Raw genomic sequence first — 15,974 nt, 5'->3', positions numbered from 1 at the left:
CATTGTTTGCGAAGTTTCTTCGTAGTAAATGATATTTTATTCATGTAAAATATCGCTTCCCGGCATCTTATCTTCAGTATTATTGTATATGTATGAATTTTACATGATATATATAATTACTTTGAGCCAAATTAATGTATCGCTTATTAAATAACTACGTAAATGTTTTTCAATTTTAAACGTAAAAATGCGTCTCGTTTAGATTTATTACGATAATTTTTAATCTTCTCATTTGATAAGCATTTTCATCTTTACGTCGTGGTTACATTTTCGCAAGACGTCTTTTATACAATAAAAGTTTAGATATCAATTTGATACTAGATGGCGCTATATGTCCTCTGAAGCGCGCTAACGAATGGTCGTTCGCGGATGTATAAGTAGGAGGGAAGCCTGGCGGCCTCTTTACCCCATAAATGTCTTAAGACATACGTTATTTTTAGACGGGACCCTTATTGCAAGCGGTCCTTGTAAAAACCCTTGATAAATCTCGATAATCGACATTTAGAGGCAGCTTTTGCTACTAGAGTTGTTAGTCGATGGCGCATTGCTAGTAGAATCTCTGCTTCTCTGGCATTTTTATTCTAAGTTTCTACTATGGTAGAAATTTCTGCCAGAATAGAAAGTGGCGAAAGTGCTCCTGCCTGGCTACTGGAGTCTGGAGATTTTGAAAATTTGAATTTAACATACTTTAGTAATGGACAATGGTTGCAGTGTTGCCAGGTTAGATTTGTAATATTACAATGCACTGATGAAAAAATTACAGTAGATCGGCAAGAAAGTACGGCGAATCATAAAGTCAAATACAATATTTTTAGTCAAATATACTGTAAAATTGTAACATTATACAGTAAATGCAGGAAAATAAAGTAAAATTACAGAAAATCTAATGAATGTAATTACAGTGAATCTGGCAACACTGAATGGTTGTGGATAAAAGTTTTGATATCAATTTGAAACTAGATGGCGCTCCTCTACCCCTTCTGAATCGTGTTAACGACTGGTCGTCCGCGGATGTATAAGTAAGAGGGAAACCTGGCGTCAACTTCAATTTTTTATCCATACATGTCTTAGGACATGAAATATTTTTGGACGGGACCCTTATTGCAAGCGGTACCTTATAAAAACCCTTGATAAATGTCGACAAACGACATTTAGAGGCAGCTTTTGCCACTAAAGTCGTAAGTTGATGGCGCATCGCTAGTAGAAACTCTGATACTCTAGCACTTTCTTTCTAAGTTTCTACCATGGTAGGAATCTCCTGCCATACAGATACAATTGTCAGCGGTCTCGAACCTACCGATTTTTTCGGTATTTCTAACGATATTTGCCCTGTCCTGCCGAAATGCATTGATTTTTGATACAGATATTTTAATTTTTTTAGCTATGAGCGAAAAAGCTCGTCAGGACAAAAGAATCTGTGAATTAGTAATAGGTATCTTTAGAAAACTTAAGTAATAGGTATCTTAAGGAAACAAGAGGTCGCCAAAACCAAACAAGTTTGTAAAATGTTAATTATGTAAGACCATCTTAAGATAAATAATCTAATGTTATTGAATGTTTTTGGTCATTTATCAATTTTGGTACGAATATACCGATTTTAGTGAGCAATTCTACCGATTTCATATTATTACGTTCAAAATCAATTGTAAACGCAAAGAATTTGTATTTTATAATTTATATCTATAACTTTTTATTATTGTCTTGTAGAGTAAGATTGTCGTCTGTACTAAACTTTCTGTGCGTGTGGCAGGGACGCCATGGCAACCACAATGTTGCTAGGTTATGAAAATTTCCTAAGTAGTAGAATTTTTTTAAGTTGTATTTTCACGAATCTCATAAAATAATCTTAATAATATTAATTTTACAGACAAATACCATAAATGCTACTTTTTACATCGCAATTTTGTTAAATTAAAGCAAAAAGCATTTATTCTTGCGGTAATTGAAAAATCGTTTATGAAGCTGGCAACGCATGACAGTTTCCGAAAATAACCACATGCACAGAAAAGTTTTAGTAATAATGATTTGTACATCCTATATACGTAAATAAATAGGGTCATTATCTATATTATTTTAGGGGACCAAAATCAAATATTAACGCAAGATCAATTTAACCTTATATGTGTGAGATTAAAAAGTTTCACTGCAACTTTTTTGTTTGTTGTTGTTGTAGTTGTTGTATGTCACAAGTCCGTCTTTACACACCTTATAGATTTTATTGTCCAATAAATTTATTAAAATAGAAAATTAAAATAAGAATTATGTGCAAATAATAAAAAATATATATTTGTAATTAATAGTAGTAGTAGTAGTAGTATACCACCTATCAGTCGTTATGATAACGATAACCAATCTTAGGAGCACAAAGTACAGTTGGCTGCCATAGCAAAAATTTTAGGTGGTGCAACATCATCTTGGTGGCGCTCGCATACGCAAGATCGCTTTTAATATAGAAATGAATCGCGTCGCCATAGTAAATTATATGACTTCACCTGCTCGCAACAACTTCAGAGCGGACTAGCAGTTTGGCGCGGACTATACCTTATGTAGCCGTTCAATTACCCGTCAAGCTTTTGTGCAAAACAATGACGCTCGGGTGTTTTCGGCGCCCCTCGTATATGTTTTTGGCGCCCCTCGTATAGCGGCGCCCCTAGTATGGCAGCGCCCGGTGCGATCGCACCGCTCGCATCGCCCTAGGAGGGTAGCCCCTGCCAAACTAAATGGCCTTAGATTGTTTTAATATAGATTAGTAAAGATACTTCGCCGCCTTGAAATTGAATGAAGCCGGAAATGGCTTATTATAGTAAGTTCTTTTTTTTAATTATTGACAAATAAAAACATTTTTAGAGAAAATTTACGAATAAATAACTAATACTGCGTAATTTACATGATAATTAAATAATTTATAATAATAATTTCAAATATTTTAGGGACATTTTAGCACGGAGACGTGGCAAAACTTTTTGACGCAACTATTTTAATTCTCAAAACTGGGTACATTTTCTTGTTACGAGTGAGTAATCTTTACTAATCTATGATGGTCACCTTCCAGCTCCATAATCACACAATCTCCTTATCATAATATTATTGCGTTTTCAACCGAATTACATATGCATGCAAAATTTCAGCTGAGTCGCATTGCAAAAATTGAACAAATGTGTTACTTACATTCGAACATGTCAAGTTAAATATAAACTTATTAGTATTAAGGGGATTGTAAAAAAAAATATGTAGTATTGTTTAAATTTTGTAGCAGCAGCCATCATTAATTTGAAATTTGTAATTATATGAACTGCGCAGTATCCTACAAATCAAGCCGCCATTTATAGCGGCGGTCATATTAGATTTACATTAATACTGAATATATTAAACTGTATTTTCATGAAAACGAAAGGTACCAGGTAAACTGAGTGTACCAAATATCAGATGAATCGGTCAACAGGAAGGGGGTAAAATTGCAACTAATAGATTTGACCTAAACAAACAAACAAACAAACAAAAAAACAAACAGGGCAACATAAATAAAATAGTGTAATAAAAAAGATATAAATTATAAGAAATTTTAATCTATCAGTAATAACTTCGAAAATTTTAAAACATGAGATCAGTTTCCGAATTTATTGTAGTTATTTGCACATGAGTAATTTTTTATAACTTTATAAATGGGAGTGACTACTATTCCTAATAACAGTGATATGTTATTTCTGGTAGCTTTACATAGGAATTTTAGTCGCGAACAACCTCACGCTTGCGTCGATCAATCAGAAGAAAGTGGAAATCGTGTCACAAGTGTTCACATACTCTCTCATACTCACGTGGATGGCGTTCCATGGGAACCGCCGCGGTGCAAGCAGGCTAATGAATTGTGTGTTATAGATGAAGTAAATAAACAGACCTAAAAGATATACTTTTTCATATAAATTTATCTTAGATATTTATTAGAAATTAATTATCATTTGCTTTAAGCGAAGGAAAACATCGTGAAGAGATTTATAAAAAAACAACAACATCTAAAAGGTATGTGAAGTGTACCAATACGCGCTTGGCCGGCGCGGTGGACTATGGCCCAATCCTTCTCATTATGAGAGGAGACCCGTGCCCAGTAGTAGGACAATAATGGGTTGTTGATGATGATGATGATGATAAATTTATCTATAACTTAAATACCCTCACATCAATCGATCGATCGATCTAATGGGTTTCATCGACATCGATCGATTAGTGTGAATGGCTGAGGCTATTTGACGGATGCTGTTCGATAAAAATTCCATCGATGATTGAATTTACCACAATACCATATAACAAATCACAGAACTTATGGCCTTCTGGCCATCCCAGTTTAGCTAGTCTTCCAATCGATAGGTGTGGTAACAACTAACGATTGACGTTGAGTGTTAGATTCTAGCATTGATCGATGGTGTCAATCGGCAATCGATAAATTAGTCTGTTAACATCCTTAGGTTTGCATGCTAGTTAGGTCAAATTGCACGCTTACCGAACATGTGCATATTGTCTTATATTACCAAAAGAGCATGTCTATAGTATGTACATACAATATTTTATGAGCATTCAAAGCACATTTAAGTAAGCAAAATTCGAATAAATACTACAAATAAATTATGTGTTACATCGACGCGCGCAACTTTGTCCCATGCTAAAAATACACTCCGATTATTTCCCAAACGCGTCAAAACATATAATTTTAAGGTGTGGTAGATCAAAATATTAGAATACACCAAAAATATAATATATTTATTCAAAGTTTTTGTATAACATTATATTTTGTCGGAGTCAGTGAACATGAAAGCTTTCTGTACGATTATGCTTCCAAATAATCAAAGTAATTCTTAAAATGGTCCACTCGAAGGAACTACACTTTAATTTCTTGCAGTATAGCAAATCGTAGACGTACAAAGAAATGACGGCGCTTCAATAAAAACGTTAAGTTCCGTAATTACATGTCGATCCCTGGTCGCACACCATGAACGCCAGCAAAAAAGAAGTGCACTCGACCGCTCGCTAGAAAATTACATAATGACAAACAAACTTAACACCCGACTTTACGTAACTGAATGTCTAATACGTTACACACTGTGGCTAATTAGTCCAAGAACTCTTCAAATGTATTCACTAATGTCAGAATACGGAATAATTGTAGTGATTATGGAATAGAGCGGTAATAAAAATGCTAAAACTCACATCCTCAGGATTTGCTTTATTATAATGAGATTCTTTATGAAAATGATTTCACAACACGAAAAGCGGTGAAGGGCGATACGGTTCACCGTTCATCTCGAGCTAGAGTAATCAAATAAAGAAATGAAGTGAAACAAAGTAGCGTTGAATGATGTCACAATACTGATGAAGTGTTATTGTTTAGATCGTGAAAGTACTGAGATAACTTGCACTTTCTAAACGCCGCTAAGCATGGCAGCGTCGACTACAATTGGTGATTTAAACGATTCTCACAATTAATAAGAAGGTCGTACGTAAATACTCGTTGAGCTATGTTCTCTGTCTATTATGACGACGTCGTAACTGTGTCGTAATCAAGATGCTGTTGTGGCGGCTTGCTTTAATCTTCCTTTTAACTCTTAACTCAGAGGTTATAGACCTCAAGGATGATACGCATTATTGTAGTGAGTCATAAATATTGTGACCTATATATTACGTTTTAATTCTGGTCACTTGTCAGGCACTTATTGTAGGCCCTACTTTTAAACCTATCGAAGGTTTGTTCAATCAGGCTGCTCTTCAAGCGTAACAACTCCAAGGCCGACAGACGTCAACGACCTTATGATAAAAGCTAGGTTTTGAAATTGTCTAGGTGCAGCATTTCTTGTTTTCTCTAAATTCAGCCAAATTTGGAATGAATAATTCAGGTTCAACCTCTGCCAAATTAACAAAATTTTGAAATGTGTACTCAAATTGTGTACAAGAGAAATAGGCGGTTCTAATATTATTTATACGGTAAAATAAAGTTGATCTGGAAGTTATAAAATTATCATCAATACGGAAGGAAGTTAACTGTCGATCATTAAGTACCGCAGCTGCCAGTGTCAATGTAGCAATCACAATGGTAAAGAACGAATCACGGAATTGAGAGTAATACATGTGTGCTTCGTACGAATAACTTTACTAGATTTAAAAGATTGCGTGCACGGATTTGTTCTCGACTTGAACACGCCATGCGTATAATCCGCAATAATAATCACCATTAATTGACGTGTAGGAAATGTTAAGTCATTGTCTGAGTTGACCTTGTATTGTCAGCAGCCATAGATGCGTTTAAATAACGTTTAGAACTGATCTAGAATCATTTAGAAATTATAATCGTATAAGAGTACTGTATTGTAATGTGCCGTTCATAAATAAGTAATGCTTATGGAAATTCATCAAAGCAATTTTAATACAATTTAACATAACACTGTCGTATTTTTTTTAAATAAAATTTTGGTTAGATCGACGTATTAACAAGCTAATCAACAAGATTTAGTCCTGCTAATTCCAACCTAAATCATGCTAACTTGGTCTAGAAGTCGGGACGAATTAGCTATGTCAGGCGCAGTTTCATTGTTTTCATAAAAAAAGTTTTTACCCCTCATGAGCCAAAACATTAGGAAGCACGATGGAACTATTTTTTTTAACATATAATTACTATTTGGTCCTCCGCATTTGAAACGTGTGCAGCAGAAGTACTTTTCTGCTAAATAACCAACTCGATTGGAGATAAAAAAAAAACTAAGAAATAAGCAATGATATTTAAAAAAAAACTGAGAAGACAGTAGTAAGAAGATAGTAATTAGTAATAGGTATCCTGTATCCTGTTTCATAAGAACTCGTTAGACTTAAATGCCATTTTACTGAGACGCTTCACCTCATGTATTCGATATCTGTCGTACTTGAGTGCAATCAGACTTATTGCTAGCTAACTCTGTACTGAATTTTATAGCTAATACTTTATGAAATAAGCACACGAGGCGATTAAATAAACTAAAGTAATATTTTTACAAATATTTTGAATTTAGTATGAAACGCTTTATCCATCCTCTTCAAAAGATGTTTAATAAATTATAACGTCGGTATCATTATGTCTCACGAATTTCCTTCCGTATGCATTCATAGCGAAATCCGTCACATTACTTAGTTCCTTTATTTATGTGATTATAACGAGTAACTGTGATTTTTTTTGCAGATGAGGGCGTGACGAAAACTTTCACCTGCGCGCGTCCCTTAATAGGGCAACACGTTTTTCTGCAGCTGGTAGGAGTGGAAGGGTCATTATCTCTGTGCGAGGTGGAGGTTTTCACTACAGAAGGTAAAATACCACCCGTCCTCACGATACCCCAAGCTAACAAGTCGTTGAGCAGAAACTTTTAACAAGCCACGTAGTTTCTGCTGTTATAACTGAATAATGCGCCATACAATTCCTTGTGTTTTCAAGTAAATATAGACATTCGCTAACAAAGTTTCCTACTTTAATTTACTGTATATTCCCGCTCTTCTGAGAAATTCTATTTTGTAAAGTATCTTACATTACAAACAGGACGCACCCACTCAGATCTAGATATGTCATTTTCTTATTGTCCTAGAAATTGTTAATGAAACTGCTTCAATTTGTAAGTTAAAAGTTATTTAAGTTTAATCTTGAAAATACAGAATTTTCCAACGACCGATGTGCACCAGCGGGAGCGTCGGCGGACATAGAGCTGGCTGCCTTTTCCAGAAATTGCTATGAATTCAACGTAGCTAAAGGTGGCTCATTCGACGAAGCGCGGAAGCAATGCCAGTCACATGGGGGCGATCTAATACACGGCTTCAAGGTAACTTCATAACTTCGCTCGTGTTTTCAACTACATATCATCATTTGTTTTCAAGCTGGCCACCGACTTATTAATAGTTTTAGAGGCCAACCACAACTCGGAAACACATTCCAAGTACCTATTGTTGTCTTGTGTCAAACGCCGCAATAAATCATGGTCAGATCTAAAACTATAATTATATAAGGTAGTTGTCCATAGGTATATAAAATTATATTAGAACAATTACCTATTGTTCATCGTAATGTATATTCCGAGATGTTCTAAAAGAAACTGTCCTCAAGTCGAACAATAGCGTCCGTTCAACTAATTAAAATTTAGAAATGCATCGTTAATCTCATTAGCATCAGATAGCATTAGCATAACAGTGGGAGTCTCTCACAATTAGGATTACCAGGCGTTCGTATTTAGTTGGACATATTAGATTTTATAGACGTTTTCGGTCAAATGTTTAGTGCTCCATTTCTTTCGTCTTTCTTAAGTTGTGAACAAATAGAGATGGACCGATCCTATATCGAAATAAAATTTCTAATAACTGACATATCCGATTTGAGAGAGATTAAAGTAGAATTTCGAGAAGTATTTCGTATCGTAAGGCAGAATTACAATGCTAAGAAGTCACCGCAAACTACGGAATTTATCAGGCGAAAATAGTAAGTAACCTATGTAGGGTTTGAACGAGCCTTTAATCAGGGGATGAAGAATGCCAGTGCGCTCTGCAAGGATTCGGTATCAGCCGATTCTCACATTGATTAAAGGCCCAACAAAATGGTCGCCCCAGTTTTCGGGAACTTAAGTGTCCGACCAAATATAATGGTGACTCTAGCTTTTCTCTAGCTATCCTGGCAACTCTCCTCACAATGAATAACGGTTTGCTTGCTACCCGAAGTTGATGAACTACATTCTAAATTCTTAAGTCGTTCATAAGATTTAAAATACTGAAATATTAATATGTTTTATGCGTACACGTTAAGATGTAAGAGTACGGAACGAAGTACTGGAAGTGGTAGGAAACAGGAAATTTATTCCGTCGACATTGATGGTTAATTTCTTGGAGAGACATAAATAATGTCTCGTAATATGTTGACAGTATAAGTCGTAGGTAAATGGTAAAAGCCGGCAAGCTCGACATTGGAACGTATTATGAGGTCAACAAACTTTCTTTCAAACTACACTGTGCCTTCTAACATAGCTTAAATTATAATTATAAAACGTATTATTATGTAGGTAGTTTTTCACATGGATCTTCGTTAATTATTGTGTAGTAAGTACCTTCTTACTTATTGTATCTACAAGAGAAAAAATATAAAGAAAATATTGTACATTGTAAGGTTTCGAAGTATCGAAAATAAGTCAAGGTTTTTACGTTCTTTGTTTTGACTTCGAGCGTTTCTATTTATACTCACCCTATTTACATTAGAGATTAAACACATCTTTGGAAAGTTCCAGAATATTTAGATGAAAAAATAATTAAACATAAGTATGTCGATCGAATATAAAAGCAACAAAAGAGTTTCCATTGCATTGACCTGCCCTTACAGGGTAAAAACTTTTGACGACTGTTGTTTAAGTTTTTTATTTAAATACTTATCATCATAAGTCTCCTCTCAGAATGAGAAGGATAAGGCCATAGTCCACCGCGATGGCCTAGTGCGAATTGGTAGACTTCACATGCCTTTCAGTTTTTTTTTATAAATCTCAGGTATGCAGGATTTTTTCACAATGTTTTCCTTCACCGTTTAAGCAAGTGATAATTAATTTCTAATACGCACATAATTTTTGAAAAATCAGAGGTGCGTGCCTGGGATTTAAACCTCGGACCCCTCTATCAAGAGGCCGAGTTTCTTAACCACTAGGATATCACTGCTTGTTTAAAATACTTATACCTTATACTTACCTTACACTTATACTTATACCTTATACTTATATCTATCATAAATAGTAATATTATAGGTAATAAAGATACTTAAAGTCATAAATTGTATCCATATCCATCAAAATATAACATTGCAAGACAGCAAATAGAAGATGCCTGAAATATACGCCTCGATGCTTCAATCTAGATCGGTACCTTATTGGATTATATCTACGAATAAACTCAATATAGATGCAAACTCGACCTAGAACGAATGTAAACATACATGAATATCTTCTACAAATGTTATAGAAGTGCTAATAAAATTCCTAAAATTGCTGATAAAAGTTAGTAATTAAAAGTAGTATTTTACCAGCAATTCTACCTGTTAATACTACTTTTATATTAGTATAATAGCTATAAGAATAACATAATAACATATATATAAGAATAACATAGCAATTGGGCAAATACGTGTCGTACTCGCATATGGAGGGTTCCGCACCACTTTGTTCTTAAAATAGTATTTGTTAATTTTGTTATCACGGAAACTACAATAATATAGTAGTATATGTTGTAGAAATATAAACTGTCTTCCTGTTATGGGAATGCGATTTATTGTATGGGGACCGCCATTTAATTGTTACTTTTTATTTTGTAGTATTCGTCATTATAATACGTTTCAAGAGGTAGAGCCCTGTGACAAAGTAAATAAAGGGACAAGAAGGACAGATTTATTGATAGCATTTCACCATTTGCGTGCGGAATCCTAAAATAGTGACTAGGTACTCATATTTTAAAATTAAAAAAACAATTTGTTTTAGGGAGCCACTTCGAGTTATTTTATTCAAGAGCTAGAGAGACGTAAATCTCAGCTAAAAACGCAACTGGTATGGATCGGAGCACAGAAGGACCCGGGCCTCACGTCCAGAACATGGAGATGGGTTGATGGTAAGACTTATTGCGTAGGACAGCATAGTTCATGGTTTTACAGTTATTTTTCTTAAAATACACGATGGAGCACAAACTCGTAAAGAGCTTTGAAGAATACAGGAAGTAACTTGAGAAAACATAAGAGAGTACTTTTTATATATAGTCTATAAAATAAAAAAATTATTATAATCCGTTATCATGTTCTAGGTTTTAAATGATGTCGTATATATGTATTATGACTATTGGTATATAAAATATAACTTCAACTGTACTGGATATGTAGTTTTTTTATTATTAACTTTGCGATACAGAAAACTACAGATCTACTCGTAGCTCTATAGCGCTTAGTTTATTACACATTAACCATTTAGTCTTCTATAAAGTGCCAAGTTTTCTTCTAACATTAACCCAATCTTCCAGGCGAGATAGTATCAAAGCCAACATGGGGCAAGGATCAGCCCAACAACTACAACGGGGAGCAGAACTGCGCGGTGCTGGACGGCGGGCGCGCCTGGCTGTGGAACGACGTGGGCTGCAACCTCGACTATCTGCACTGGATCTGCCAGTACCGTGAGTGTCACCTTCATAGGTACATATCGATAATTTCATTCTAAGCGTCTGCGAATTCGCTGCTGCTTGGTAAATATCTCGTTAATTTACATTTGTCGAAGCTTTTTATAGTTTTTCGGACTAGAATGTTGTAGATGCTTTCGACCCAAAGATAAGTTCACTAATGCTTTCGAATTGAAATGTACATGTGTACGTTATTTAAACATTTGCCTGCACAGGAATCGAACCCTGACCCCTTTGTGTGTCAGTCCAGTAAAGTATCCACTGTACTACGACATTTATCAATTATTTGATTATATTAATATTTGCTGCACAGCTATAACAATAATGTCTGCGAGGCTGTGCTTAGATTTCTATGAATATCTACGGATTCCTATGAATTGAAATGTATTGCTACGGCTTCCCAATTTAGTTAGTTCGAAATCAGTACTCCAGGATTACACGCAATTTATGTACAAATATATATACTTATTTACTTTCAAATATAAAAAATAAAGTGGAATTTTATTTATGATATAAACACGCACTTCAGAGATTAAAACTTTAAAAAAAATACTTGCTCTAAGTTCATTATGTAAAATTATTTTTATAAAGAAAACTATTTTCCTTCCTATTCAATTTACGAGTAAATTATTGTCCCACAGTTGGACCAAATTCCAATGCTCTATTCAAGTGCGAATTTTTTTAAAACTCCCAGGCGTGCGGGTTTCTTCGCGATGTTTTCCTTGATAACTTTGAAAAATCACAGATAGATGCTTAGGATTTGAACCTCGGATCCCCCGACAAAGAGGCCGCGTTCAACCACTAGGCTGTCACTGCTTTGTGACCACAATAAAGATATTTGTGCGGAGCCTTATTTGGACATATAAGTACTTATATTTGTTTGCTTGAAATTTTAACATGGACTGATGATCTCATACTATGACGCAGCTGGCGACAAGATTACTGCAGCAGCCTTGCGAAGTTATTGGCCTTAAATCACGTTTGTTTGAAGGTGGTAAAACCCTTTGTGGTTCGACTCCGGCGGCACCACCGCCACCTGTTTTTGCCTCATGACAGCAGTGTTAAGCGCTGCTTTGTTCTGGTTTGAAGGGGTACGGGAGACATATTTTTCCGAGGCATTCCAGCTTTGTCCTCAGGGGTAGTGGCGTATCAAGGGCTGACTAGATCAGGTGGGAATATCTAATCCTATCTGGGATTGATTACATATATCCATGGGCGGCAGTGGCCACTTACAGTGAGGTGGACTGCATACTCGTCTGCTACACCTATTTATAAAACAACCGTTTGTCAATCAAACACTCAACAACATAACCAGTAACTTAATTATTTATCGATCATGTGAAACCGGCACATGATTTTGTAATTTGCATTTCCAGTAATTGGTAACACTTTCTGGTATAATAGTATACAAGCTTTCGCCGAGTTTGCAGGTGGATTTCGTAACTTAAATGTCAAATGGAATGACGGTAACTAAAGATTTAATTTTATAGCAACATCCATCTATCATTTCTTAACGTGTACAATATGCTCAAGCGTTCGTAACTGACATGTGTCTATTCACATGTAACCACAAGCACACATGACGGGAACAACAAAATGTCGGCAACCAGTGGTTGTGTTGTGTATTTTAAGTACGGTGTTGGTTGTAGTCATAGATTAGTAAAGATTACTCACTCCAAACAAGAAAATGTACCCAGTTTTGAGAATTGAAATAGTTGCGTAAAAAAGTTTTGCCACGTCTCCGTGCTAAAATGTCCCTAAAATATTTCAAATAATGATTTATTTATTATGTAAATTACGCAGTATTAGCTATTTATTCGTAAATTTTCTCCAAAAATGTTTTTATTTGTCAAGAATTCAAATAAAGAACTTACTAATAAGCCTTTTGTGGCTTCATTCAATTTCAAGGCGGCGAAGTATCTTTACTAATCTATGGTTGTAGTTGTGATGTGGGGAGTGCCGTCCACTCTGTTGATTTGCACTACATAAAGCGGTATGTGTGAATAAATCCATAGATTTGCGAAGTGTTGTGGTGTCGTTGTGGCGTGGTTGTGGTTACGTTTGAATAGGAACTTTACTGCAATCGATGTCAGGTGTAGTCGTTAAGCAACACTGGGCGAATAACTCTTTTAGTATTTAATGTCATTAGTAAAATAACTGCATTCAGTCACTATGGTAAATTACCTGTGTTCATGTTCCCCAAATTAATATTAGATACCTACGTATATCTAATTAGTAAAATGGTTGTAGCCAATGTGCTACTCTTATTGGAATCTTCACATTGATTGAGTCGATCGGAGACACATATTGTTTCCAGTGAAGCTTAAGCTATGGTAGCTCAACATGGCGCTCATAATCTTATATCTTATGCTGCTGCGTGTGACTAATGTAGCGATTTTATCACAAGGATTTTTGATAGGGCGAAATAGAATTTCAAATTTAATTGCTATTCGGCTGTTGCATTACTTAACCACGCTGTGCGCTGCGGTTCAACATTACTTTTTGCATAACTGAGCGAGGAAATTTTATTCAATCTATTGCGACATTGAATATAAAACGACAGAAATCTCTTTATTCATTGATATAACAATGCAAATTTGCCACCTACATGTATAGTACAGCAAAATTATCCAACCGGTCATGCGCACAATTTTTTATGCATTACAGTATTTTATTATGTTTTACTTTCTAATAAATGTAAAGTAAATGTACATGCAAACCCGTTCGGCGAACTATTCATTGAAGCGTGAAATACTTAATTGCAGTATCGGCTGTTATTAGAAAATCAATCTGCAAGTTACCAAAGATCATAATTTCAAATTTATATTACTTACTTAGGGTTAAAAATTGCACCGTGCTGGAATTTATTATGAGCAAAGACTTGCTTAGGTACCTGTTCTACGGTAATAATGCAAGCTATAAAATATGTATTATGCAAATATATCTTATATTGTGACATATTTATTTATTGCAAGTGTGTTATAAGTTATTACTGCTGTAATTAGAAAATTTAGTACAATATTTAACGCTTTCTTGCAAAGGCGATGTAGATACTCGTAGTTTCTATTTAGGTGCTATGCAATTTAATTTTCCATACACATTTTAATTTCACTTTTTTCATATCAGGGGGGCTAGCCATGTTACAAACTTTGCATTCTATTCGTTTTCTATTCTATTCGTTAGCTAATATCATTCTACATATATGATAAGTCTATGGTTAGCTATCACATTTACATCAATTAGGCGTCAAATACAATATCGTCTGGTTTCTACACCAGCCAAAATAGCTACATGGTAATGATTAATTATTTAATAGTAATATTACAATATATCATCATAATATAAATAAAAAAATATACCATATTTTATAGCACATGTATTTTATTATTTAAAATTATTTGCAAAAACTAAACTTAATAATGTGTTTATGGACGGTAACTATGGTGATTAGTGATTGTTTACAAAGAGTATACAAATTGTTCATAGCGATATTACTAATGACAGTTACAGCGATTGCATGTATTTTGTATAAAATTACCTACTTGTACTTGTAATTTAGGATACGTATGCCCAAAGGAAAATATCTGGACGTCCAACGGTCCAACTTGTTAAGATTTACTGGCTCATGGCACGAAAGTCTCTCAGCAACGAACTTGTCCACTACAAATCCATACTAAAACCGATATGGTCATATGGATCCGAACTTTAGGGGAACCGCATCCAACTCAAACTTGGACATCATACAGCGCTTCCAATCGAAAATGCTTATGCCACAGAGACAACGGTGAGAGAGAAAGTGACAAATAAACTAAAATCATATACTCGTTCATATAAAGACACTTCAATGAACTTGCTAGTGAACTTATGAATTCCACCCGCACTTTAAAGCTCATCAAAAGGAGGGCTACTCAGGATCTTCTTCCACCGTAGGAGCGGATTCCAAGGAGGCAATTATTATAAATGAAAATGCCACTGGGTGTATACCACACATGCCATGCCAACAAATGAAACCTCATAACCACTAGCTTTATGCTTAGACAGGGAGATTGCTATTGAATCAGGAGATAATAATGAAAAATAGGATACAGATATTAATATTATATTTTCTTTTAAGATGTAAATAAATGGTTTAGTTACAAGTAAAGCTAATATGAGAAGCATTAATAATTATGCAATAAAACAGTTAAACTGAGACAATATTTTTATTTAAACACTGGAATAACTCTATGTTCTATCGTATCTATCTATTATATTATATGCTCCTATTAATTTAAAATAGAAAAACGACTGTGTAATACATTTCTATAATATTTTAGGGTACCCTAGTTATAGAGAGCCATATTCAAATTTCAACACATTTAAAGTATACATTTTCAAATGATCAAAAGTAATTAAAGTCTATAATGCAGTGATAGCGCGTCGTGAAGTAACAAACAGCTGATACAATATCCGCCAAAACGTAAACGCTAATAAGCGTTTACGTTTTCTACAGGGTCGGCGCGATCGCTCACTATGACATTTATCTTAGAATACGCTTCGCTAACAAATTTGACAAAAAAGTCAAAAGGTTGTTGAAAGGTTGTCAAAGATTGTCATTTGTATGGAAAAAAGCAATGACATGAGCATTGTAGAATCGCTAGCGTTCTATTCTATCGTGTAACTTGGCTACGACTTTTCTACTTCGCTATTTTGATCACGTGATCATTGATAATTTCATACATTTTAGCGTTTCTATAGCGTTTCTACAGCGCAAGCGACTGTAGAATGTCAACTTGGCTAGGCCCCCAGATAAT

At 34.8% G+C, this 15,974-nt stretch overlaps 1 protein-coding gene across 1 annotated transcript in view; it reads left to right on the top strand.

Annotated features, from left to right (window-relative positions):
• Window positions 1–15,974, top strand: part of fw (CUB and Sushi multiple domains furrowed) — a 115,916-nt gene that overhangs the window by 88,630 nt on the left and 11,312 nt on the right. Inside the window, exons 5-8 of the mRNA XM_073074718.1 lie at window positions 7,196–7,318; window positions 7,660–7,823; window positions 10,500–10,626; window positions 11,029–11,178. Coding sequence (XP_072930819.1) covers window positions 7,196–7,318; window positions 7,660–7,823; window positions 10,500–10,626; window positions 11,029–11,178 — 564 coding nt within the window. The remainder of the gene's footprint in view (window positions 1–7,195; window positions 7,319–7,659; window positions 7,824–10,499; window positions 10,627–11,028; window positions 11,179–15,974) is intronic.

This window comes from Epargyreus clarus, unplaced genomic scaffold, assembly GCF_041222505.1.
Source record: "Epargyreus clarus isolate Ecla_fem2 unplaced genomic scaffold, WU_Ecla_fem_2.2 ptg000007l, whole genome shotgun sequence".
NCBI lineage: Eukaryota > Metazoa > Arthropoda > Insecta > Lepidoptera > Hesperiidae > Epargyreus > Epargyreus clarus.
This window is presented reverse-complemented; position numbering and strand designations above follow the sequence as displayed.